General features: G+C 47.8%; 2 protein-coding genes across 2 annotated transcripts in view; one reads left to right on the top strand and one right to left on the bottom strand.

Moving 5' to 3' along the window:
- The window catches only part of katnb1 (katanin p80 (WD repeat containing) subunit B 1), a 25366-nt gene extending 4070 nt beyond the window's left edge, over positions 1–21296 (top strand). Inside the window, exons 3-20 of the mRNA XM_061736198.1 lie at positions 848–978; positions 2649–2766; positions 3819–3919; positions 4050–4091; positions 4172–4255; positions 4545–4660; positions 4744–4815; positions 4945–5095; positions 10336–10526; positions 11663–11811; positions 13228–13278; positions 13430–13494; positions 14469–14696; positions 15421–15570; positions 15914–15990; positions 17233–17307; positions 18365–18481; positions 19876–21296. Coding sequence (XP_061592182.1) covers positions 848–978; positions 2649–2766; positions 3819–3919; positions 4050–4091; positions 4172–4255; positions 4545–4660; positions 4744–4815; positions 4945–5095; positions 10336–10526; positions 11663–11811; positions 13228–13278; positions 13430–13494; positions 14469–14696; positions 15421–15570; positions 15914–15990; positions 17233–17307; positions 18365–18481; positions 19876–20017 — 2060 coding nt within the window. The 3' untranslated portion in view covers positions 20018–21296. The remainder of the gene's footprint in view (positions 1–847; positions 979–2648; positions 2767–3818; positions 3920–4049; positions 4092–4171; positions 4256–4544; positions 4661–4743; positions 4816–4944; positions 5096–10335; positions 10527–11662; positions 11812–13227; positions 13279–13429; positions 13495–14468; positions 14697–15420; positions 15571–15913; positions 15991–17232; positions 17308–18364; positions 18482–19875) is intronic.
- gtf2a2 (general transcription factor IIA, 2) lies at positions 21293–27788 on the bottom strand. Its single transcript, XM_061736210.1, has 4 exons — positions 27626–27788; positions 25536–25640; positions 22677–22803; positions 21293–21633 (listed from the first exon to the last, which is right to left on the bottom strand). The coding sequence occupies exons 1-4, from the start codon at positions 27695–27697 to the stop codon at positions 21608–21610; spliced, it is 330 nt and encodes a 109-aa protein (XP_061592194.1). The 5' UTR covers positions 27698–27788; the 3' UTR covers positions 21293–21607.

Genomic DNA, 27788 nt, shown 5'->3' with positions numbered 1-27788 from the left:
ACATTTCGACTTCTTTCTCGAAATCTTGACTTTTTTCTCGAGATTTCACTTCAACATTAATCTTGATATTTCGACTTTTTTCTCAACATTTCAACTTTTTTCTCGAAATTTCTACTTTTTTCTCAACATTACGACTTTTTTTCACGAAATTTCAAGTTTTTTCTCAACATTTCGACTTTTTTCTCAAAGTGTGTAATGAAGAAAAAACTTCCCCCAGTTATAACTAATATAGAAACATGCAGCATGTGTTGCCTTCATTCTAAGGCTGATACAAGACTTTTCATTTTTTGCGGCTCCAGACATATTTGTGTTTTGTGTTTTTGGTCCAATATGGCTCTTTCAAGATTTTGGGTTGCCGACCCCTGCTCTATACAAACACTGTATACATTCCTAGAAGGTACACAGCACCTAAATACACATTCCAAACAAATTCATAAGGATACATTTAAATTTAATAGCCGAACAGCAGAGGGGGTAAAAGACTTGGAAAAGCGATTACCCTTACACACAGGTTGGGCATAACGACGTCCTGAAGGCAGCAGGGAAAATTATTTTCCTAACACGTGTCCAGAAGTCCCAGAATACTCTGAGTTCCTCAAAACCTGTTGTTCCCATAGGGAACCAAGGTCTTTCTGCTGGAGTCCAATAATCTTAGAACAGATTTTCACCACACTGTTAAGACTGTTTCTGTCCCTGAGTGACAGGTTGTTGAACCAACAAATAAAAGAACAAGTTAAAAGGCTTTCAATGAAGGACTGATAAAAACGACAGAGAATCACTGGACTCTCTGTCCAGTGAGTCTCACTGAGACGCTGACGTATTTGCCGTGTCCCGTGTCGTCGTCCAGAGGAGTTCGAGGCTCATTCCCGCTCTGTTTCCTGCCTGGCTCTGGGGAAGAGCTCCGGCCGCCTGCTGGCCACCGGGGGGGAGGACTGCAGGGTCAACATCTGGGCCGTCAGCAAAGCCAACTGCATCATGGTAGGACAACAGAGCTGTTATTTTCAATGTTATTATTTATTTTTTTTCATTCAAATTTTTATTTGGAACAAAGGTGATACATGTTATACAATATTGCATGCTTACATCATGTCCCTGTTTTTGATATAAATAAAAGTAAAATAAAAATAAAAGGAAGACAGCTCATTCATAAAGAGAGGGAAAAGGGGGAAGATAATATAAAAGGGAAGGGGAGAAAAAAAAAGTAAAAATAAAATTAAAATAATAATAAAAAAGAAAGAAAGAAAAACACCTTTTTACCTGCTCTTTTCCTATTATCATAGCAATGAAAATGGAGAGGGAAAAGGAAAAAAAAGAAGGAATGGGGACTAGCTACAAACATGTTCACCTGAAACAATATAATACTTGAAACATCAGAGTCAAAATAAATAAATAAATTAAAAACAACAGTAGAGTAGCTTAGGAACTTAGGGGGAGTTAGTGGATTAGTCTCTTCTACTAAAGATGACTTAGGGTACTTTCACACCTGTACCGTTTCAAGCAGTTGTTCCGATACAGGGAACGTTTCCCCCTCAAGATCGGAACGTTTTGGTACATGTGAACACAGTAATCGCGCTCTGAAACGGTACAAAACAAGCGTTCCGAGATCGCTAGGAGAGGTGGTCTCAGCTCGATTCCAATTGAGACCTGAAACGGTTCATTTTTTTTATTTGGAGTGAGAACATAATCCACACAGCAACCGATACAACTCCATTCATTCATTTGGTTTGTGTATGTGCTGCGGCGGCGCAAGGAGAGGAGTCGGTCCAGCCTCCACCAACTCCTCTCCTATTGGACGTGCGAGATGTCTTCCCAGCACGGCACAAATTAAACTTTGTTTGAAATTAAACAATGTTCAATTCGGGCAGGGTTTGCGCAGCCCAAACCCGGCTGCGGCAGGCGGCCTCTCGTCCGCTGCTGAGCCCTGCTCTGCGCCGAGCGCACATAAATGAATGGGTAAAGCCTGATTAATGGTTCCGCGTTAAATCGACGCAGAGCCTACGCCGTACTCTACGCCATAGGCTCTGCGTTGGTGTAACGCGGAACCATAAATCAGCCAAAGCCAACGGCTGCAGTCTGCGCTGCGCTGAAAGGGGCGTGTTGTCGGGGTGCGGAAGAGGAAACTCCTTCCGCGTTCATTTGACCAATCAGAGAGCAGCTGGTTCGCGCATGGAATTTGTTACCAGCTTTGAAACGGTACAGACGTTTGCCTTGTGAACACAAACCCCACGAACGAGAAACGGAACAACTGTATCGGTTCAGCCCCTGAATCGGAACAAAACAAACGGGCCACAGGTGTGAAAGCACCCTTAAAGTCCAATCTAAAGGAGGATACATACTGTATTCAGTCCATGACTTCCAGTAGTCTTCAAACTTTTCCTGTTCAAGTCTAAGTATAAATGTCAGTTTTTCCATGGCAAAAATGTCATGGATAACATTGATCCAGTCCTCAACGGTGGGAGTTTCAGTTTGCAACCACTTCCTCGTGAGAGCCGTCTTACTTGCCAACAACAAAATATTAATTGAATGTTATTTTTAATATCATTGTGCCGTCTCTGCACCTAACTGGACCTTTTCGGAAGCGCTACCTAGTTTCTGACGCGGTTCAGCACACTTCTTAAGCATGTGCACTTGCTCACACCTGTTCTCAGAGCCTGACGGGCCACAAGACCCCTGTGGAGTGTGTCCAGTTCAACGCATCAGAGGAGCAGGTTGTGGCTGGTTCCCAGTCTGGCTCCATACGCATCTGGGACCTGGAGGCCGCCAAGAGTAAGTTTCAGTTTGCTGCGTGTGTTGGTCAGACAGGGGCGGGGCTTCAGCAGGGAACCCCTCCACCTGGGAACCAGGGCTCTCCTTTCGAGGCGCTAAGGGGGTGCCATGACCGCGCTAGGGCGATGAGAGGGCCGCGCTAGGGCGGTGAGAGGGCCGCGCTAGGGCGGTGAGAGGGCCGCGCTAGGGCGGTGCTAGGGCCGCGCTAGGGCGGTGCTAGGGCCGCGCTAGGGGGGGTGCCAGGGCCGCGCTAGGGCGGTGAGAGGGCCGCGCTAGGGCGGTGAGAGGGCCGCGCTAGGGCGGTGAGAGGGCCGCGCTAGGGCGGTGAGAGGGCCGCGCTAGGGTGGTGAGAGGGCCGCGCTAGGGCGGTGCCAGGGCCGCGCTAGGGCGGTGCCAGGACCGCGCTAGGGGGGGTGCCAGGACCGCGCTAGGGGGGGTGCCAGGACCGCGCTAGGGGGGGTGCCAGGACCGCGCTAGGGTGGTGCGCGGGCCGCGCTAGGGGGGGTGCGCGGGCCGTGCTAGGGGGGGTGCGCGGGCCGCGCTAGGGGGGTGCCAGGGCGGTAAGAGGGCGGTGCCAGGGCGGTAGGAGAGCGGTGCCAGGGCGGTAGGAGGGCGGTGCCAGGGCGGTAGGAGGGCGGTGCCAGGGCGGTAGGAGGGCGGTGCCAGGGCGGTAGGGGGGCGGTGCCAGGGCGGTACGACGGCGGTACGAGGGCGGTGCCAGGGCGGTGCCAGGGCGGTGCCAGGGCGGTACGAGGGCGGTGCCAGGGCGGTGCCAGGGCGGTACGAGGGCGGTGCCAGGGCGGTACGACGGCGGTACGAAGGCGGTGCCAGGGCGGTACGAGGGCGGTGCCAGGGCGGTACGAGGGCGGTGCCAGGGCGGTATGACGGCGGTGCCAGGGCGGTGCCAGGGCGGTGCCAGGGCGGTGCCAGGGCGGTACGAGGGCGGTACGAAGGCGGTGCCAGGGCGGTACGAGGGCGGTGCCAGGGCGGTACGAGGGCGGTACGAGGGCGGTGCCAGGGCGCTGCTCACTGACCGCTGCCTCCTTCCTCAGTTTCACAGACGCTGGCGGGACACAAAGCCAACATCACCAGTCTGGGATGTCATCCATACGGAGACTTCCTGGCCTCCAGCTCCATGGACACCAACATCAAGGTGTGTGTGTGTGTGTGTGTGTGTGTGTGTGTGTGTGTGTGTGTGTGTGTTTGTGTTTGTGTATGTCTTCGTGTTCTGCATGAATGTCATCGTGTCTGTTTCTCTCCCCACATGAACGTCTGCCTGTCAGCTGTGGGATGTCCGGAGGAAGGGCTACGTGTTCAGGTACAAGGTAAGGCGTAGCTGGACTCGTGTGATGCCCTCGGCCCGTGAGCGGCTGCCCCGTGTCACCATGAGTCTGTTTTGCTGCAGGGTCACTCTCAGGCTGTCAGGAGTCTGGCCTTCAGTCCAGATGGGAAGTGGTTGGCCTCGGCGAGTGACGACTGCACGGTGAAGGTACGCACTAGCGGGCTGCTTTGGGACTGGTACCGATACCAGTATTAGTATCAGGGCATCCCTACTTGGAAGTAAGTAAAGTGGGCGTGTTCCAACCAAGTGCCAGTCTCTGACCTGGGTGTGGTGCCGTCCTGACGTAGGTCCACATCCACTTCAGGCTGGTTTAGCTCAGGGTAGGAGAAAAGCATGAAAACAAGGCAGTAAAGCGTTAGTTCAGGGGTAGTATGGTGGCTAGTGTCTTGTGACAGTGGAGTGGGAGTGAAACCTTTCTGTCTCCTGTCTCCGGCAGCTGTGGGACCTGACTCAGGGGAAGACCCTCACCGAGTTCACCGCTCACACGGCGGCCGTCAACATCGTCCAGTTTCACCCCAACGAGTACCTGCTGGCGTCCGGCAGCTACGACAGGTATGAGGCCTGGCTGCTTGTTAGTGTGGCTGCCTTGATAGTCGGCATGACCCCACCCTGATTACTGAAGGTTTCTCCTGCAGGAGCATCAAGCTATGGGACCTGGAGAAGTTCAGCATGATCGGATCGCTGGAGGGAGACACGTCTGCCGTCAGGTGAGTCACATGATACTGCTGGCCGCCCCGGGGCCCAGGGCCCCAGGGCCCCACTTCCTGACCCCCCTGACCTCGGGACCCCTGTTCCTGACCTCGGGGCCCCTGTCCTGAACCCCGTGTCTCTTGCAGGTGCATGTGCTTCAGCGCTGACGGCTCCTGCCTCTACAGCGGGGCCAGCGACTCCCTGCGTGTGTTTGGCTGGGAGCCGGACCGCTGCTTCGACGTGGTGCCGGTGGGCTGGGGACGGGTGTCGGACCTGGCCGTCTGCAGCCAGCAGCTGGTGCGTAGCCCCCCCACGCAGGTTCCCCCGGCCGGGGGGCCGGTCCGGCCCCCACGCAGGTTCCCCCGGCCGGGGTCCGTGTACTTCACGGCCATCTGTTTTTTGTTTTGAAATGACAAAATAAAAATAGAGAAATAATCCAAAATAATCTGTTTCCCGTTTTTTGTTTTGATAATAAAAAACGGAAAACGAATCGTTATCCATTATCCTTGTTCTTTTGTTGATCAGATTGAAAACTAACAGTTTTAGGTCCGTGTATCTTTTGGTCATTGGATTTTTCCATCATGAGTGGGAATCAAAAAACAAAAAACGATTGGTTTATTTGATTTTCCTTTTAAAACAAAAAACAAATATTGAATTACACTGCATTTTTTCTTTTTCTGTGTTAATATGATTTAACAAAGATTCAAAATACGCTTTTATTTTCGTTTTCTATTTCATATAAGAAAAATGAAATTACTAATCAACAGGAACGAAAAAACGAACCAAAAACAACCGTTTATTCATATTCAGTGCAGTGTTTGGCGGGTGTGCTTGTGAGAACTGGGGTCCCTGGAGGTCCTGGAGAGCCAATGTCCCCGTAGCGCGAGGTGTCCCCGGCGAGCTGCAGTGTTTGGCGGGCTGTCTGTGAGTGTCCTGGGGTCCCTGGAGGTCCTGGAGAGCACAAGTCCCCGTACCGGGAGCTGTCCCCGGTCCTGGCCGGGATCAGTGCAGTGTTTGGCCGGTGTGCTTGTGAGAACTGGGGTCCCTGGAGGTCCAGGAGGCAAAGGGAAAGCCCAAGTAGCCTACCCCCCGTACCGGGACGTGGTCCCGGTCTTGGCCGGGTGCAGTGCAGCGTTTGGCGGGCTGGGTGTGAGTGTCTGGGGTCTCTGGGTGCCTGGGTCCTGGTCCCGGGACTCGTGGGTCCCTGGGTCGGGTCCCGGGACTCGTGGGTCCCTGGGTCGGGTCCCGGGACTCGTGGGTCCCTGGGTCCTGGTCCCGGGACTCGTGGGTCCCTGGGTCCTGGTCCCGGGACTCGTGGGTCCCTGGGTCGGGTCCCGGGACTCGTGGGTCCCTGGGTCCTGGTCCCGGGACTCGTGGGTCCCTGGGTCGGGTCCCGGGACTCGTGGGTCCCTGGGTCCTGGCCACTTTCGCCCGATTTTCAGACACTTTGGCCGGCTTTCAGCTTCCTTCGGGCCCGCCTCTGCGGCGCTGCTCCCCCCGACCACCGGGGGGTCTGCAGCGCCTCCCTCTCGGTAGCGAGACCGAGTCGACCCGTCCGCCCCAGGTGTCCCCCCACGGAGCCTCGCCGCCGCCGGGCAGGCCGACCTCCGATCCACCAGCAACGGGACTCGGGTCTCGGCAGCCCCGTGCGGGGAGACCTCGGGAGCGGCCGGAACCTCGCCCCGCCTCGACGCACCGTTTTCTGGGCGGGCGGGTGGGTCCGCTCGGGCTGGGGGTGACCGGCAATCCAGGCCCCGGTTCAGCCGTCTGCGGCGTGGTAGGGTTTGAGAAACATTGTTTTTCCCGGAGAACACCACCGCCAGAGCGGCAGCCGACGTCGGAGGTCGGCCTGCCCGGCGGCGGCGAGGCTCCGTGGGGGGACACCTGGGGCGGACGGGTCGACTCGGTCTCGCTACCGAGAGGGAGGCGCTGCAAACCCCCCGGTGGTCGGGGGGAGCAGCGCCGCAGAGGCGGGCCCGAAGGAAGCCGAAAGCCGGCCAAAGTGTCTGAAAATCGGGCGAAAGTGGCCAGGACCCAGGGACCCACGAGTCCCGGGACCCGACCCAGGGACCCGCGAGTCCCGGGACCCGACCCAGGGACCCACGAGTCCCGGGACCCGACCCAGGGACCCACGAGTCCCGGGACCAGGACCCAGGCACCCAGAGACCCCAGACACTCACACCCAGCCCGCCAAACGCTGCACTGCACCCGGCCAAGACCGGGACCACGTCCCGGTACGGGGGGGGGTAGGCTACTTGGGCTTCCCCTTTGCCTCCTGGACCTCCAGGGACCCCAGTTCTCACAAGCACACCGGCCAAACACTGCACTGATCCCGGCCAGGACCGGGGACAGCTCCCGGTACGGGGACTTGTGCTCTCCAGGACCTCCAGGGACCCCAGGACACTCACAGACAGCCCGCCAAACACTGCAGCTCGCCGGAGACACCTCGCGCTACGGGGACATTGGCTCTGCAGGACCTCCAGGGACCCCAGTTCTCACAAGCACACCCGCCAAACACTGCACTGAATATGAATAAACGGTTGTTTTTGGTTCGTTTTTTCGTTCCTGTTGACTATTGATTTCATTTTTCTTATATGAAATAGAAAACGAAAATAAAAGCGTATTTTGAATCTTTGTTAAATCATATTAACACAGAAAAAGAAAAAATGCAGTGTAATTCAATATTTGTTTTTTGTTTTAAAAGGAAAATCAAATAAACCAATCGTCTTTTGTTTTTTGATTCCCACTCATGATGGAAAAATCCAATGACCAAAAGATACACGGACCGTTTTAGATTTTTTTTATGTTGAAACAGAAAATAAATCAAATATGAAACCTGGGAGTGAAAGGTCCGTGTATCTTTTGGTCATTGGATTTTTCCGTCATGAGTGGGAATCAAAAAACAAAAAACGATTGGTTTATTTGATTTTCCTTTTAAAACAAAAAACAAATATTGAATTACACTGCATTTTTTCTTTTTCTGTGTTAATATGACTTAACAAAGATTCAAAATACGCTTTTATTTTGACGCACAATGACATTTCCTGCACGTTGCAGCAGATGTGTCTCCTGCAATGCTCAGAAATGAGCGTCAGAAGATTCTGTGCTCGGCATGATCTGAGGAGAAAAAGACGCAGAGCTGGAGAGCGCTTTGATTCGTCATGGCCGAATGACCGGCTATCTGTGTCACTGGGGGTGCATGCTGGAGAAGGTCGGGTTGGAAGAATTAATTTAGTCCCACGCGTGAAGTATCCACGTGATTACCATTATATGTATAAATTGCACTGCAGCACAAACTTTACCTGACGCCGGAATTCATGGCTGATGGAGCTCTCTTAGGTTCTTCCAACCCGACCTTCTCCAGACGCGCTGCTGACAGAGAAGCACGCTGAGTCCGAGAGAAGTTTTATGGCGTTTAATGACAAAACTCAGCCACAACGGCCTTCCGACATGCTTAATGGGTTTTAAACGTGTACACTGCAAACGTGATCGGGGTGATCAGTGATCAAAGCGGTCAACAAAAATTAGGCTACGGCTCCCTAAAAGCCTGTCCTAACTGCATGCGAGCGTCCGACTGTCGTCACACTGCGTGGCATCGGACCCGCTCTGTCCTGAAACACTGAACGCGTCATCGGCCCCACGTTCTACCACGTTCTTTTGATTGACAGCTGAGACTCGCCTTTTAAAAGGCTGATTTATGGTTTCGCGTTACACCAACGCAGACCTTACGGCGTAGGTTACGCGGCGCAGTCACCGAACGGTGCGCGTCGCCGCGTACCCTACGCCGTAGGCTACGCCGTCGATTTTACGCGGAACCATAAATCAGCCTTTATTCACTCCTGAATTATGCGCTCCTGAAAGAAACTCCTAAAATTACTCCTGAAAGAGTAAAGGGACGAGTAAAAGATGGTGATTACTTGTAATCTTCCTACGTTTGTACTTTCTAAACAGAAAACAAGCTTATTATTCGGTGGAATAAGTGGGGAAAAAACCGAACGGTGACGCAATGAAACAGGGAACAGCGTGAGTGAGCGGCGTGTGGTGTTAAAGCAGCAAACATGTCAGCATGTCAGATCATTACTGGGATGTGGGGGAAAAGCAGAGGACACGAGAAATCCGGCAGGATCCGGCACAAATTAAGCCCTAAGATAAGATTCTTATTATATCTTATTATCTTAACAGAACCTTCCAGCCTGGCGATCTCCCTCCAGCAGCTGACACTTTATTGAGGTTCTTGTATTGAAATGACTGTTTCCTACAGCGCTTTTAACTTTTTTTTCAACTTTCAACCGGCTTTCAAAGCGAGCGACGGGAAGAAAATAGAAGCAGGGCGTGCGACAAAAGTCCAGCTCAAAACGACGCCGCGTCGCTCGCAACCAGTGTAGACAGTGCAATAAAAATAAAGCAATGGAACTGTTTTTGACGCTGACTCTCGCTCGCGTCGCATGCAGTGTGTATATTTACAATATACTGTGGACATCTGAATAAAAACCTCATAAATAGATTGAATCAAAGCGCTCTCCAGCTCTGCGTCTTTTTCTCCTCAGATCATGCCGAGCACAGAATCTTCTGACGCTCATTTCTGAGCATTGCAGGAGACTCATCTGCTGCAACGTGCAGGAAATGTCATTGTGCGTCAAACCGCTGTGGAACAAGTCCTTATCAATCTTTAAAAAATAATCCTTAATCTGTTGTTTCAGCGCCGCCATGGTAACCATGGTTACCCGAACTGCCGCGTACAGAGCCATTTCCGAGTCACGTAAACCCGACCAATTAAATATTAAAATCAAACTTCCCCTGGAGAGAATTGTCACAGGAATGCCTGTCAAATATCCAGAACTAAGTTCACTCGGTTGTAAATGCCAGCTTCCGGTGCACGAATATGAATAAACGGTTGTTTTTGGTTCGTTTTTTCCTTCCTGTTGACTAGTAATTTCATTTTTCTTATATGAAATAGAAAACGAAAATAAAAGCGTATTTTGAATCTTTGTTAAGTCATATTAACACAGAAAAAGAAAAAATGCAGTGTAATTCAATATTTGTTTTTTGTTTTAAAAGGAAAATCAAATAAACCAATCGTTTTTTGTTTTTTGATTCCCACTCATGACGGAAAAATCCAATGACCAAAAGATACACGGACCGTGAAACATGAGTTTAATCTGTAATCTGTCTTCACTCTGTCATGCAGTGATGTTGTGACAGTCCGTTCAGCTGCAGCGTCCAAAAAAAAAGTAGCGTCCAATCAATAACATGTACTGAACTCTAACATACTGGGAACGAATAGGAAATAGAGAAAAGAGTTTTCCACTCGCTGTTTTAATTCCCAATTTTGATTTTCAAACACATCAATGAAATCGGATAACGGATAATGATGTTTTCCGTTTTTTATTATCAAAACAAAAAACGGGAAATGGATTATTTTGGATTATTTCTCTATTTTTATTTTGCCATTTCAAAACAAAAAACGGATGGCCGCGAAGTACACGGACCCGGCCGGGCCCCCACAGCAAACCCTGACCCCCTCTCCTCCTCCTCAGATCGGCGTGTCCCACCAGCTGTCCAGCGTCTCTTCTTTCGTGGTGGACCTGAAGAGGGTGAAGAAGAGCGGCGGCTCCGTGATCCAGGGAATCATCCAGGACAACCGGCCCCTGGCAGAGCCCAAGGACCCCAAGGGGGCCGCGCTGCGTCGGAGCTACGAGAGGCCCACCACCACCTGCAGCTCTCACAGGTGACCGGGTCCGGGTCTGGGTCTGGGTGTAAATAAAATAAATGCTTTGCAAATAAAATAAATGCTGCAAATATAAAGAAACGCTGCTGCAAATAAAAAAATACGCCGCAAATAAAAAAACGGAAGTGAATTACCGGGGACTATTTTTGCTGGGTTTTTCGGGTCGGATCGGGTGTCTATATGCACAATTTTAACTCTCCAATTAGCAAAATACTGGATACCTTCCCCTGCCTCATCATCATCTCTTGCCTCGACGCGGGGCCCCATGGCTGCTTGAGACCCGGTCGGATCGGTGATTTTTGTAACAAATTTATCAAACAAGCCTTTCAGAGAGGCATTAAACTCATTTTATTTCGTTTTTTTCTTTTTTCACCCCCTGATGGAAATTTCCTGAATCTGTCTCGTTCTCTCGACATTGTGTGACAGATTGTTCCACACTCCACCGTCTGGATCAGAGCAGCTTGTGTCTGCGCTTGGTCTGATCAGTTGTATTGAACAACAGACACGCCTCATCATTGCACATATATTTATTGATATGCACATGACTAGTACATATTTAGGTCTGTAATGGAGCGTGACTGTTGATATTTATAATGGAAAAAACGAAAAAAAAAAAAAAAAAGAAATTAGGGGGGAAAAAAAAACGGCCCATAGCGCCAGGCCCCTTGGGGCGCGAGGCCCCGAGCGGTCGCACGGTTCGCACATCCCTTGCGGCGGCCCTGTGCGTATGCGTATATATATATGTATGTATACTAAATATAGTATATATAGTAAATATGCACATATATATATATATATATATATATATATATATATATATATATATATATATATATATATATATATATATATATGTGCATATTTACTATATATATATATATATATATATATATATATATATATATATATATATATATATATATATATATATATATATATATGCCTTAGGTTTTTACCGGCATGTTATCAACCATTAATATGTGTGCAGACAAAAAAAAAATAAATAAATTTTTTTTTTTTTTTTTGTCCCTCTGTCTGGGCCCCCCCTCTGTCGGGCCCTAGGCACATGCCTAGTTTGCCTTTGCGTTAATCCGGCTCTGACCGTAGTAATAGGATGACCTTTGTGATGTGATCAGGGTGAAGCAGCACTCGGAGGCTGACAGGCGGAGCCCTGAGGGAGAGAGGCGGAGCCCCAGCGAGGACGAGGCGGACGAGAAGGTGGCGTCCGCTGAGATCCACAACGCCGAGGACTACAAGGATCTCTTCCAGCCCAAGAACGCCATCTGTAGGTGGAGCACCCGGTCACACGTCACACACAAGCACCACCTCACCCTGGATTCACACCAAAAGCACCACGGGCGTCATAGGCGTCCGGCTGCCATTCATTTTCAATGAAAGCGCTGCGAGAGGCGTTGGAGGCGTCCAGAGCGTCAATTTGAAGTTGAAAAATCTAAACTTTATGCAAATGAGCAGCGTTGAAGCCGAGGCAGCGTCCAATCACAGACCAGGATTCCTGAAGCAAGAACCCTCAATGCAGATTGTACTTTCATGTTCACACAAACGTACACTCATTCACATGCACACATGAGCAGAGCTGTGCACTAACAAACTTATTTTATCAGGAATGAATATATTTCACCCAGCAAACTGACATTTTTGCTGATTTGACTGCAGTTTTTACCTGAACTGCTCTCGTGAAACAATAACTGATGGTTGAGGAGCTGGATGGTCCCAATGATTTTATTTGCTACATCGATCCAACGCAAAATAATAAAAAAGAAAACGTCCTTATTTTTTTTTGGAACTTAATTTTTATTTAATTTTCAACAACAATACACCACATACATTTTCTTCTTTTTTTTTCCTTTTTCAGCTGCATACAACATTTGTACACATTATACTTAAGTATTAAGCAAATAAAACAAAAGAAAATGACAACATAATTATTCACTCCAAAATATACGTATATAATAACAAACCCATAAATAAAATAAAAAAATAGTAAAGTCAATAATAATAATAATAATCCACTCCAAGGTACAACGGTGTGTATAGAAAAGCCGGCACCATATTTACTCTAGGAAAAATTGGCATCTGTATAGAGGGAGTACAGTAAGAATTAGGCAGGTGGGCCAAGCAACATTGGGTAATAGACCTCATTGTATTAATAAAGCTATGACAGGGCTCCACCGCTTAATAAAGGTGGATTTTTGGAGCCTTAATGAGTAAGTGAAAACGTCCTTATTAATCACAAAACACACATTATGACCAAATCGGCCCGGTGTGTCAGTGGTGTTTACTGCAGCTTCACCGGGACCAACGGCTCGCCGACCAACCTTGTTAAGGAGCATCAAACTCCCAAAGCCCCGCCCACTACAGGCCCCGCCCACTACAGGCCCCGCCCACTGCACCCGTCCTGAGCGACCACAGGAGATTTTTGACGCTTTCGGTGTGAATCCAGCATGACTTCCACGAGTCACCCCGACACCACGCCAGGGCCCTCCTGTCACTCCCAGTTACCCCAAGTCCCACCTGGGTCAGTCCCTCCCCCAGGTCATCACCCTGACGGTTCCTGAAGGCAACACACACCTCCCAGTTCCCCTGAGGGTCGTCCCAGTCCGCTCCTGTTCCGTCCCACACCGAGTCCCCGGCTGGAACACTTGTGATCACTTCTGTGATGGTCTCTGTGTGTCTGTTGCAGCTCGGACTCCTCCCAGGACCTCGGAGCCGTTCTCCGCTCCTCCTGAAGACGGTGAGTCCAGAACCCGGCTGCTGCCGGCCTGACCGGTGCTGCAGGAGCTGCAGCAGCTGCAGCTGCTCCACCGTCACCATGGAGACCTCAGCACGCTGTTCTGAAGCTCTTACGTCAGGAAATCACAATAACTCCCTCCTCTTCCCCCCAGAGACCGTGCTGGCGATCGGCCGACAGCTGAAGGACATGATTCCTCCGTTTCCTGAAAGGCAGCAGGTCAGTGAAGGCAGCACGAGGTGGGTGAGGGCTGTAGCGGGTCAGTGAAGGCAGCACGAGGTCAGTGAAGGCAGCAGGTCAGTGAAGGCAGCAGGAGGTCAGTGAAGGCAGCACGAGGTCAGTGAAGGCAGCAGGAGGTCAGTGAAGGCAGCACGAGGTCAGTGAAGGCAGCACGAGGTCAGTGAAGGCAGCACGAGGTGGGTGAGGGCTGTAGCGGGTCAGTGAAGGCAGCACGAGGTCAGTGAAGGCAGCAGGAGGTCAGTGAAGGCAGCAGGAGGTCAGTGAAGGCAGCAGGAGGACAGTGAAGGCAGCACGAGGTCAGTGAAGGCAGCACGAGGTCAGTGAAGGCAGCACGAGGTCAGTGAAGGCAGCAGGAGGTCAGTGAAGGCAGCACGAGGTCATTGAAGGCAGCACGAGGTCAGTGAAGGCAGCACGAGGTCAGTGAAGGCAGCAGGAGGTCAGTGAAGGCAGCAGGAGGTCAGTGAAGGCAGCACGTCAGTGAAGGCAGCACGAGGTCAGTGAAGGCAGCACGAGGTCAGTGAAGGCAGCACGAGGTCAGTGAAGGCAGCACGAGGTCAGTGAAGGCAGCACGAGGTCAGTGAAGGCAGCACGAGGTCAGTGAAGGCAGCAGGAGGTCAGTGAAGGCAGCAGGAGGTCAGTGAAGGCAGCACGAGGTCAGTGAAGGCAGCAGGAGGTCAGTGAAGGCAGCAGGAGGTCAGTGAAGGCAGCAGGAGGTCAGTGAAGGCAGCAGGAGGTCAGTGAAGGCAGCAGGAGGTCAGTGAAGGCAGCAGGAGGTCAGTGAAGTGAAAATAAAAGCTGGTGTTTTGTTGTTCAGGTGTTTAGCGTTGATAGGTGGGTTCTGCGGCTCCAGAGATTGAGTCCTGGTTCTGTAGCGGAGGAGAGCGTAGCTGTAGCTGTACCATGGGCAGGTCCTGCATCTAAACACTGTAATGATCACGTGTGTCCGTTCCCAGGCCCCCCCCCTGGCCACCTCCACCCCCGTCCAGCGGGTGGAGCCCACAGTCATCTCCTGTGCGAAGCGCCCCGCCCCGTCGGCAGCGGTCCCTGCGTCCGGTGACCCCCCCTCCTCCAGCCAGCCCCCCCCTGCAGCCCCGGTGACCTCCACCAAGTCCAAACAGCCCAAGATCATCCTCAGCACCAGGAACGAGCCCATCGGCCTCAACGTGGCCGACTTCCTGCCGGTGAGTGGAGGTGGGGCGTCGGCGAGGCGTCGGCAGTACTGGAGATGAGGGGGGATGAGGGGGGATGAGGGGGGATGGCACCCCCCCTGAAATAAAAACGGTCCAAATCATCCCCCCTGTAAAACTGCCATCCCCCCTTTCCATCCATAGTCATTTCATCAATGAATGTGGTTTTACTGCTATTTCAACATTTAGAGTCATCACCAGAAAAATAACTTATTTGACCATTTTCACCTATTTCAAGTCAATTTTCACTTGAAATAAGTAGAAAAATCTGCCAGTGGGACAAGATTTATCTTCTTATTACAAGCAAAAAAATCCTGTTCCACTGGCAGATTTTTCTACTTATTTTAAGTGAAAATCTACTTGAAACAGGTGAAAATTGTTGTTTTTTCCAGTGATGAGTCTTGTTTTAAGTGGAATGAGATTTCTTTACTAAAATGAGACATTTTAACTAGAAATAAGACAAATATTCTTGTTAAGATTTAGAGTTTTTGCAGTGATCCATTTTACTTATCCTGTGAAGGACAGAGTCATATTGATAAGTTCAGAAAAGTGTTTTTTATTGTTGTGTTTTGATGTATTTGATGTAAGCCCAGTGGATATTTAAAGCTTACAGAAGGCTGCATTTAACTGCTGCTATGTCATTCCTGCAGTATTTCTGCAGGTGTTTCTCAGCGTCTCTGAGCGTCTCTAAACGTCTCTAAACGTCTCTATCTCCCAGTTCTCAGGGCAGCAGAACTCGGGCAGCCTGAGTGACGAGGAGGCTCTGTCCCAGATCAAGAAGGGCCACGAGACCATGTGTGTGATGCTGAGCAGCCGCCACAAGAACCTGCAGACGGTCCGGGCCGTGTGGACCCGGGACGACATGAAGGTGAGGGGGAGCAAAATCAGTCTCAAAGTAGCTGTTATTCCCTACGTGCAGCCTGTTGCCGGGGGTTACAGAACAACAGTGAAGTCTGAGCTCAGACCTTTACAACCAGCAGCTGTGACAAATATGGATAAAATAAGCACAAACAACTTCTCTCATTCAAATTAATCACAATTTATTTACACAAGCGTTAAAAGATGATAAAACAACACTTAGGATAAATTCTGATGCCTACACATGAACAACAACAAACTGAACATTAAACACAAAGTTCAGAGTGTGTGTGAGGACTGTGTTCCATCAGCTGCAGAGGTTTAACTGTCCTGCTGTCCCCGTGTGTCTGCAGAGCGCCCTGGACATGGCTGTCTCCATCAGTGACCTGTCCATCGTGGTGGACATCCTCAACATCATCAACCAGCAGCCGTGAGACTCTCACACACACACACACACACACACACACACACACACACACACACACACACACACACACACACACACACACACACACACACACACACACACACACACACACACACACACACACACACACACACACACACACACACACATCTGGTGGAGCCAGCAGAGGCAGCAGAGCTGCTCCTCCGTCAGCCTGCAGTTCCCTCCGTCCCCAGTAGGGGTGTAACAATATATGGTGCCACGAAATTTCGCGATACAAAAACGTCACGATACGTGTCGTGGAGGTGACAAACTGTATCTGATATTGGGTTATTAATATTAATCTATTGTGTTGACTAGTAACGCGCATCCGACCGCGCCTCGACCCGCGGATGAAAATCTTCCTCCGCTCAGAAGAAACTAGTCCCGTTTTGGTCCCGATCACGGGAACTTTTACTTCTGTAAGGCTGGTGTAGAGTTAAGCCTTACCTTATTAAATTAAACCTTTTTGGGGTGGTGAATAGGATAAACACGGGGAAACTTCTGCTGAGTTCCAGTGTACTTTAATGTCCCTCAACAGTGTAGGATTTTAGAACATCAACACAGCACCTAGTGCCGTACTGTGGCGTATCACTCCGCCCAATCTAAAACAGACTCATCACTACAGATAAACTGACTAGTGTCATTATAGTCCCTGATTTACATCACAATATAAAGAATAGATTTATAAAATAATCAACCCTGAATTACCAAAATAATCTTCTTAACAAAAATAAATCTCCTCTTACACTTATAAGGTGAGCAGGAGTCAATCTGTTTATGATGTAAAATTGTATGTATTTATTTACTTTTATTTATTTATTTAATTTTAGTTGTTAAATTTCTGGAAAAGAAAAAAGTCAAATCCTACATGAGAGAAACTATTCAGTTTGTGTCTAAATATTTGTACTTGTATGAAACTGAAGATCATAATGCAAACCTGACATTTACTTTTAGTTCAGTTTGTGGAAAATGGTTGGCCTGGCTTTCTCTTTAAAACTTAAACAGTTATAAAGCATTACAAACTGGAACAATAGGGCAAACGCACAGTATTGTTTTGTATTTTGTGTCTTTCAAATAAAAGACCATTTTTTCCAGTCATATGTTCCTCATTCAAGGTTGTTAAAAAAATACTGCTATAATATGGTATGGTTATGGTGAGATTAGTGTATGGTTCCACCCCCCGTCCCCAGCAGGGGCAGCTCTCACCCCTGTGCCCTGCTGCAGGTCTCTGTGGAAGCTGGACCTGTGCACCACCATCCTGCCCCAGATCGACAAGCTGCTGCAGAGCAAGTACGAGAGGTGAGCTCCCCCCGCCAGAACCTCCCGGTCCAGGTCCCGGTCCTCCAGAACATAGACATAGAAACGTAGACGATGCATCGAGTGTGCTTGTCCGCTTCTGCGATACGTCAACGTCTCCACCATATTGGATGTTCAAGACTGTAAACTGTGGCAAGGTGGGGAGGTTGATGGGACACGCGCACCTGTGTCCCATCCGCCTGAGTGGCTGCAGCTCTCCACCCTGCCTGCCTTTTATAAGGCAGAGCTGGACAGCAGCAAGGGGCGGAGAAGCTGCGGCTGGCTTGAGGTGCTTGTGCACGGTGTGTTGGTGATCTGATCTAATAAAAAGGGTTCTGCACAAAGCTCCGTGTCTCTCCATCCTGTCGGTCGGGCCCCCGTGGCACTCACCGTGCTACATAAACTAATACAAGTAAATGGACTTATTTTCATAAAGCGCCTTTCTACAAAGAAATGTACGTTTTACGTCTCATTTATTCATTCAAACACGCACTAATATACTTGGGAAACAGTTAATTTTTTCAAGTAACAAAATAACATATTTGAACCTTTTTAAAGATTTTTTCAGTTATTTTATTGTCTGAAAAAATGGTTAAAATATGTTAAATTAAAATTTGTTTTATTGATGAGAAAATATGTTTCTCTATTTTTCTTATTTTTCTGAGTGGGGATATATATTGTTTTTCGGCACTACCTTGTTCTCTGTAGCTGATATAACATGAATTACTCCTATGTGGGATCAATAAAGTTCTTATTTTTGCCATCTGAGAAAATTAAATATATTATATTTGGTGCCTAACTGTTTCCCAAGTATATTAGTGCGTGAATGAATAAATGAGACGTAAAACGTACATTTCTTTGTAGAAAGGCGCTTTATGAAAATAAGTCAATTTACTTGTATTAGTTTACAGTCTTGAACATCCAATATGGCGGTGACGTTGACGTATCACAGCAGCTCCATAGGAGGAGGAGGAGACATGAATATGTGCCAGAACCTCCCGGGTCCAGATCCCGGTCCTCCAGAACCCCCCGGGTCACCGTTGTGGTTGTGTGTCCTCAGCTACATGCAGACCGGCTCCACGTCCCTGAAGCTCATCATGAAGCACTTCTGGATGCTGATCAACGACACGCTGAAGGCGTCGCCGGCCGTGGGGGTGGACATCAGCCGGGAGGAGAGGTGGGTCCACTCACCGGCCTGTTACTGCCACCCGGCTCGGCCGGGGGAGCTAGTGTCACGGTGCAGGTGGAGCTGCAACACCACAGCAGTACAAGAGACAGAACATTCTCCAGAGGACAAAAACAGAGTAATAACAGTGCAGACTAAACTGGACAAGGCACACAACAGCACATATCAGACAGGATTACCGAAATAGGACAAGGGGTGTCCAAAGTGGGTCCTCGAGGGCCGGTGTCCTGCATGTTTTAGTTGTTTCCTGCATCAACACACCTGATTCTAATTAACGCTCGTCACCACCTTGTCATCAAAGTCTGGATAGTTCTGTTGATGACAGAGCTCCTTGTATCACGGTTTGATAAAAAAAGGGAAACATCTAAAACATGCAGGACTGCGGCCCTCGAGGACCGACTTTGGACACCCCTGCGTTAAGCGTTTAGTAGTCGTACGCCCGAGGGAAAGAGAGGCCCAGTCCCAATCCCCCCCTAGTCCTACTTTTCAGTCCTACTCCTAAATTTTGCGTGTTCCCCTGAGGGTAGTGGTGTCCCAATTCCTCTTTGCATGTAGGGCTAGTGGACATAACGAGGGCTAGTGTGTATGAATCTAGCCCTTCAGTTAGGGATTTCAGATGCTGACTCGCTGACCGAGGGCCAGAGAAAATTTCCCAGAATGCTTTACAGTACGTCATCATTTGCAGACTGAATCAAACAAAAAAACATGGCGGACATTTCTCATTTTTCGTGAATAAAATCAATATTTTGAGTTAGTTTCTGCATAAAAATGCATTTTGATTACATTTCTAGCAAGAAATATATATTTTACTTTCATAATATTCAATCAGTGAATGTATATAATCACTCGCTTGCCCGTTGTTGCGAAGTCTTTTCAGATCTCGCCAGAATAAAGGCTGATTATGGTTCCGCGTTACACCAACGCAGTAATAAACGGGCATATTAACAGCGCTACAGCTGAAATTAAAACAGCTTTTATCTCTGGGCTTCCTGATATGGTGTGACGTATGTGCAAACGTAACTACGCAGTCGCTTACGTACCCGAACGTAAACCACGCAGTGACGTAGCAAGTGGTGTCCCAATCCCTAGGGAACATTACAAGGGCCCTAAAGTCTGTGGCTTCATTTTTAGGGCTAGTGGTAGAAAGTAGGGGGTGTATTGGGATTGGCCCTAAGAGTCATTGTATCTCTTGTTCCTTTTACCCAGTGACTTCTAAATAATCCTCCTCTGGGAGTGGAGGCGCTTAAACAGATAGCAGGGTGTGAGGGGTCATGGTTAGGGATTTAGTGACTTTTAAAGATCCCGTCCAGTCTGACCCGGAGCAGCACGTCTGAAATGTGTGCTGCCGTCTGGTTCTGATGCTGCTACTGCTTGTGTGTGTGCAGACACCAGAAGTGCCGAGCGTGCTGCAAGCACCTGAAGAACCTGAGCAACATCGTGAAGAACCGGGCCCTGCAGGTGGGTCGCCACGGCAGCGCCTTCAAGGAGCTGCAGCTGCTCATGGTGCCGCTGGACGAGGCGCTCTGACCCGCGGTGCCGGCGGTCCGTGGTCCTCCAGCGGCAGCCCAGCCCGGCCCGGCCCGTCTCCCTCACAGCTCCACCAGTCTGCACCGCTGGAACAGCTTCTGTGTGACCTGTGGGCGGAGCCGCTGGGGGTTCTGCGGTCCGGCCGGCTGCTCCGGCTGCTCCGGCCGGACTTTTCTACTGTTCAGTGTTTCCCGTGTTTAATTTAAATAAAGAAGTTATTGGGTGAAGCGTCTCGTTCCTCCGGCTGCAGGGACACGTCCACAACACGCCAGAGCTCAGCGTGAGCCCGGCCCGGCACAGGTACTTTCATTCAGTGACAATAAATATTTTTGAATTGCACTTTGTTTAATTTAACAATCAGATGCAGATGTTGTTACAATTATGAGGCTACTTGAATAAATATATATTCAATTCAATTTGTATAGCGTCTAATACAACAGAAGTTGTCTCTAGGATCTTTCCAGAGATCCAGAACATAAACCCCCGAGCAATTATTACATAAACAATGGCAGGTAAAAACTCCCCTAGTGGGAGAAAAACCTTAAACCAAACAGTGGCAAGAAAAACTCCCCTTTAGGAGGAAGAAACCTCGACCAGGACCTGGATCATAAGGGGGACCCTCCTGCCAAAGACCAGACTGGGGGAGTCAGGGACGTCAGCAGCACAGCAGGCAGGTGGAAGCAGCAGCGGGATGCCCAGAGGGGGGGCATATATAAAGCAAATAAATATTTTATGCAATTATAACTGAAAACTTTAATGGTTTCATACCTTTAAACATATTTAAAGGCAAAAAACATGGCACTAGTTATGCTGGTGTCCAACAAAACATTCCTTTTTTAGGCAAAAACAAAAAAATACCAAAAGTTGTAATGTAATGATGAAAGAAGAAAAAAAAAATTGATCTTTAGCCATACGAATCGATTTTTAGGAATTAATATGAGAATCGATTTAGAATCGGAAAGCCGATCTTTTAAACACAGGCCTATTCAACTGGCTTTGTTTTAGTTTTAAAAGTAGCCCAAACTGCTTCTCTAAGACCAGTACTTTTGTCTTTCCCGGCTGGTACTGTGTTAGGACACACCTGCAGCCCCCAGACCTTCATACAGGTAGTAAGACTGTCCTCATTCTTTTTAAGTGAATAAATGATTGCATACTGGAAAAAAAAAGTTATATAATGTTCTTTGGAGGATGCATCTGCTGAATATTTAATGTCATAAACAGATAACTATGTATTTAACAGGCAGCAGCTCAATCATCTCAAACACCACAACTGAATCTGTGTTTTAAATAAAGTTTTATTAAAGATGATTCAGCATTTTGACAACACACTGAACACAAAACCTTCATTATTAAAAAAAAACAAAAAGAAATTCCTGTTGGTGACCTCACACACACACTCCCTCTCTCTCTCTCTCTCTCTCTCTCTCTCTCTCACACACACACACACACTCTCTCACACACACACACACACACACACACACACACACTCTCTCACACACACACACACACACTGGTAACTGCTGTAATAAATTATATGTACAGTCTTGGTCCGTCCGGGTCCATCTGACGGAGGAAGACGAGGATCCGCCGTCACTCTGCAGCGTTGGAGCCGGAATCTGAACACAGGGAGAACAAGGTCAGCTGGAGGACACGGCAACACCTAGACCAGGGGGCGGTGACCCAAAATGTTTTAGAGCCATATTGGACCAAAAACAAATATGTCTGGAGCTGCAAAAAATTAAAAGTCTTGTATCAGCCTTAGAATGAAGACAACACATGCTGCATGGATCTATATTAGTTAGAACTGGGGGAACATTTTTTTTTTCCTTATGCACTTCGAGAAAAAAGGCGAAATGTTGAGAAATAAGTCGAAATTTCGTGAAAAAAGTCGAAATTTCGCGAAAAAAGTCGAAATGTCGAGATTAATGTTGGAAGTACAATTTTGAGAAAAAAGCCAAAATGTCGAGAGAAAAAAAGTCGAAATGTTGAGAAATAAGTCGAAATTTCGTGAAAAAAGTCGAAATGTTGAGAAAAAAGTTGAAATATTGAGATTAATGTTGAAATACAATCTCAAGAAAAAAGTTGAAACGTCGAGAAAAAAGTCGAAATGTCCAGATTAAAAAAGGAAAGGGAGAAAAAAAAAATCAACTGAAATATTGCAAGCCTTTTATTATTTTAATATTGCTGATCATGGTTTACAGCTTAAGAAAACTCAAATATCCTATCTCTGATATCTGTGAATCTTAATCTTAAACTGTAAACCATGATCAGCAATATTAAAATAATAAAAGGCTTGCAATATTTCAGTTGATTTGTAATGAATCCAGAATGTATGACATTTTTGTTTTTTTAATTGCATTACAGAAAATAAAGAACTTTATCACAATATTCTAATTTTCTGAGACAGTCCTGTATAATCTGTCAATGGAAACCTACAATCCCAACGTCTCAGCCTGTGTGCTTCAGTTACCATGGTAATCACGTGAAGCTGAATGCTGACTCCCTTCTTAATTTTAGTGGTGAACTCCTGGTGATTGTGTTCCAGTAAAGTCCTGACTGGGACCACCAGAACCAGAACCAGGGACAGCACTGGAAACTGCATCTGTGTGGGATTTTTAACGAGGTCCGGTGATGAGTTTAGCTGCAGGTTCTGACTCACTCTTCCCGTCGCAGGCCACGATCTTGACCTTGTCCACCTTCACCAGGTCCGTGACCTCCCGGAACTCCACGTCGTTCAGAACAAACGTCCACACGTTGTCACAGAACCGGTACGTGTTCAGGGAGCCCTGCAGGAGGAAACAACAACAGGTGTTACAGTCACTAACCCTCATACCTCTGTGCTCACGTGGTTGCTAAGCAACACATCCACCAGGGGGCAGTGACCAACCAACTCATATACCTAGTTCTTATGCGTCTAGATATACACTCACCTGCACTCTGAGAACGGAGAGCTCTGCCAGGAACATAAGGCACTATCAGGTCTTGTAAATATCGCGGAGCTAAGCCGTTTTGGGCTTTACACGCAAGTAATAGAACTTTGAATTGGATCCTGAGTTTTACAGGGACCAATGGAGCGACGCTAACACTGGAGAGACGTGGTCTCTCCTGCCGATTCCTGTCAGCACTCGTGCTGCTGCATTTTGGATCAGCTGGAGCCAGATAAGTCACTTTGGATAAAAGCATCTGCTTAATGACAGTGGTAGTAGTAGTATTCAGAGAATCACTTGGACAACCTGCCAATAACATGAGTACATGTTAGCACTTACACTCACCAGCCACTTTATTAGGTACACCTTGCTAGTACCGGGTTGGACCCCTTTTACCTTCAGAACTGCCTTAATCCTTCCTGGCATAGATTCAACAAGGTTCAGAAAACATTGCTCAGAGAGTTTGGTCCATATTGACATGACAGCATCACACAGTTGCTGCAGATTTGTGGGCTGCACATCCATGATGAGAATCTCCCGTATCACAAAGGTGTTCTGTTGGATGGAGATCTGGTGACTGGAGAACATTTGAGTAGTGAACTCATCCTCGTGTTCAAGAGTCTGAGATGATTCTTATGACATGTTATCCTGCTGGAAGTAGCATCAGAAGATTGTACACTGGTCATAAAGGGATGGACGTGGCCAGCACCAACATTCAGGCCCAGTCCCAATCCCCCCCTACTCTTACTTTTCATCCCTACCCCTAAATTTTGTGCGTTCCCGTGAGGGTAGTGGTGTCCCAATTCCTCTTTGCATGTAGGGCTAGTGGACATAACGAGGGCTAGTGTGTATGAATCTAGCCCTTCACAGCGAGGGATTTCAGATACTGACTCGCTGACGGAGGGCTAGAGAAAATTTCCCAGAATGCTTTACGTCATCATTTGCAGACTGAATCAAACAAAAAAACATGGCGGACATTTCTAATTTTAGTGAATAAAAATCAATATTTTGAGTTAGTTTCTGCATAAAAATGCGTTTTGATTACATTTCTAGCGAGAAATATATATTTTAATTTCATAATACTCACTCAGTGAATGTACATAATCACCTGCTTGGTCGTTGTTGCGTTGTATCTTCAGATCTCGGCTGATTTATGGTTTTGCGTTAAATCAACATTTAACGCAGAACCATAAATCAGCTCCCGAGCCGGCGGCTCATCCCCAAAAACTTCGGATCAAATTTCTTAACAGGCGTTATTTGGATAAACTGAGCCCAGGTTGGGGATCTTAACGGTTACTTTTACACCTGAAAAAATATTAAAACTTAATAAAGTGGCAAATTAACAGCGCTACAGCTGAAATTTGAACAGCTTTTATCTCTGGGCTTCCTGATATGGTGTGACGTTTGTGCAAACGTAACTACGCAGTCGCTTACGTACCCCAACGTAAACCACGCAGTGACGTAGCAAGTGGTGTCCCAATCCCTAGGGAACATTACAAGGACCCTACGCCTGTGGCTTCATTTTTAGGGCTAGTGGTAGAAAGTAGGGGGTGTATTGGGATTGGCCCTCAGGTAGGCTGTGGCGTTGAGATGATGCTCAGTTGGTACTAAAGGGTCCAAAGTGTGCCAGGAAAATCTCCCCCACACCGTCACACCACCAGCAGCAGCCTGGACCGTTGATACAAGGCAGGATGGATCCAAGCTTTCATGTTGATGAACTCTGACCCGACCATCTGAATGTGGCAGCAGAATTGGAGACTCATCAGACCAGGAAACGTTTTTCCATCTTCTGTTGTCCAGTTCTGGTTACTGTGTGAATTGTAGCCTCAGTTTCCTGTTCTTAGCTGTAACGAGTGGTTATTTGAGTTACTGTTGTCTTTCTATCAGCTCCCACCAGTCTCCAGTTCTCCTCTGACCTCCGGCATCAACAAGGGATTTGCACCAACCGAGCTGCCGCTCACTGCATATTTTCTCTTTCGGACCACTCTCTGTAAACCCGGGAGATGGTTGTGGGTGAAAATCCCAGTAGATCAGCATTTTGTGAAACACTCAGACCAGCCCGTCTGGTACCAACAACCATGCCATGTTCAGATTCCCTTAAATCACGTTCTTCCCCGTTCTGATGCTGGTTTGAACTGCAGCAGATCGTCTTCACCACGTCCACATGTCTACAAGCGTTGAGGTGCTGTCATGTTATTGGCTGATTAGAAATGTTTCGTTATAGAGTAGTTGGACAGTTGTACTTAATGAAGTGGCCGGTGAGTGTTTACACAAACACACACATATATATATATATATATATATATATTCATAATTAATTATCCATGTAGGGTAATTGTTGCAGTAGTTTTCATAATTTAAGTCTATTAAAAGAGTCAATATACCAGAACAGAGATCAGAGATCGGGACCAGAACAGAGACCAGGACCAGAACAGAGACCAGAACAGAGACCAGGACCAGAACAGAGACCAGAACAGAGACCAGGACCAGAACAGAGACCAGAACAGAGACCAGGACCAGAACAGAGACCAAAGATCAGGACCAGAACGGGCCCCAGGTTGGGGTTGGTGCAGGTCTGGGACTGGACTCACCCTGAAGTTGACCCGGTTCCGGACCCGGTTGGCCAGGGCTGTGTTGATGGCTTTGTCGAACTGGAGCAGGACCTGCAGGGCCAGCTGGGGGGTGATCTGCTGGGTCTGGGGACCAGAACAGAGACTTTATTCTCCCGTCAACCTCACATCTCAACACGTTCCATCACCGTTCACACACGTTTCTGCCTGTTTCACTCTTAACCGCGGCTCTGGGAACCTGTCGCTCGGGGGGACTGAGGCCACGTTTACACGTAGCCGGGTATTTACAAAAACTGACATTTTCCCCTCTACGTTTTCAAAAATATCCTCGTTTACACGGACCCGCATGAAAACGCTGTTAACGTCATGCCAGCCAATCAGAATCCTGGAAAAAACATCAACAAATGACACGTGTATTTGTGTAACTTCCAGTTTAGGCTGATTTATGGTTCTGCGTTACACTAACGCAGAGCCTACGGCGTAGGGTACGCGGCGACGCACACCGTACGGCGCGCATCGCCGCGTAACCTACGCCGTAGGCTCTGCGTCGATTTAACGCGGGACCATAATTCAGGCTTTACTTCCAAGACGGAACGAGAGTCTTTGGTTTGGAGTGACAGAGAAGTGGAGTTACTTTTAAGTGTGACTTTAGAATATAAAACAGGTAAAATACAAGAAAATATTGACGGTGGCCAAACTAATTGTAAACAAGTCGCACAAATGACGCTGGTGACGTTTCTGGTGCATATGTGATGTTCTGAAGCCTAAATCTCCGTTTTCCTCCGTTTAGACGCAAACGTGTAAACGGAGTTTTTGAAAATCTCCACTTTGGCCGGAGTTTTCAGAAATGATCGTTTTGGGGGGCTTTGAGCTCCGTTTTCGTGTAAACGAATGGCCAAAACGCATTAAAACGCCTCAGTTTTTGCTCCGTGTAAACGGGGCCTGAGGGTTTTCAGCAGATATCCCAGACCTTCTAATCTAATAAAGACACCCTGCAGCATCGGTGCTGGTAACCAGCTGCAGGAGGAAACACTACCAGTCCCCTGAAAGATCCTTGTGTTCCTTTGTCTGATGCACCGTAAGAAAACCAGTGAACACAATCAAATGTTAATACAAGCATTTAATATAACATGCACGATGAGTGCGTTTACATGGGAAGTTTAATTCCTTTTTAATTCGGAATTAAAATTAAATCCGGTTTAAAATGAGTAAAAATTACCATGTAAACACCTAATTCCGAATGAAAATGACCATTCTGAATTAAATTTAATTCCGAAGTAAGTGGCTGGTTTATTCCGATTTTAAATCTGAATAGAATAATTCCGCGATCATGTAAACACTCATTCCTCTTTAAATTAATTCCGGTCTTTCTGCGCTGCTCGTTCCCTCGCCCGTCTGTCTCCAAGAAAATCTTAAAAAATTTGAATGTTCTGGGAATCCTAAACTGTGAGCCATAATCAGCAATATTAAAATAATAAAAAACTTGCAATATTTCAGTTTATTTGTAATGAATCCAGAATGTATGACATTTTTTTTTTATTGCATTACAGAAAATAATAATTTTATTTTTTTCCGTTTGTTTATTTGTTTTTATCTGTGTGTACACAGCAAGCCCTATTTTTTGTGCATTTATATTGAAATTCAATAAAAATATTGTTCCAAAAAAAAAAAGATACACAAATAAGAAACTACCAATTATCGGTTATTGCTTTGGCTTAAACTTTTAATACTGAGCTTATTTTCTAAATAACTGCGATGTTTGATCCCAGTTTGTTGGACTTTTCCAGGTGTTTCAAGCACTTAAACTCAAATCCAAGCACCTTTAAATTCGAGCACTTTCCAGGATTTCCAGCCCCCGTAGGAAGACTTTAAAACACTGTTTTCTCTTCAGAACTGCGGTGTTTGTGCAGCCACTCTGCAGCAGCTGCACTTCTCCCGCTCAGCGGGTTAGGGCTAATTTATGGTACCGCGTTACAGCGACGCAGAGCCTACGGCACCGTACGGTGTGCGTCGCCGCGTTTTAACGCGGAACCATGAATCAGCCGTTAGCAGCCGGGGAGCTTCGGCTCGACTCTGCCCGGCTCTGCTCGCTTCTGCTCGGCTCCGCTCACCTGGATGAGCTCGTCCAGACTCTCCTGCAGGCTGTTTCCCAGGGTGGTGTTCCGGTACAGCTGGTACGCCATGGTCAGATCACTCACAGAAAGAGAAGCACACGAACACGCACCGAGCTAGCTACTGCGATGGAGCTGACTGCCTTCGTCTACATCCGGCAAG

Source organism: Cololabis saira, chromosome 2 (genome assembly GCF_033807715.1).
Source record: "Cololabis saira isolate AMF1-May2022 chromosome 2, fColSai1.1, whole genome shotgun sequence".
NCBI lineage: Eukaryota > Metazoa > Chordata > Actinopteri > Beloniformes > Belonidae > Cololabis > Cololabis saira.
This window is presented reverse-complemented; position numbering and strand designations above follow the sequence as displayed.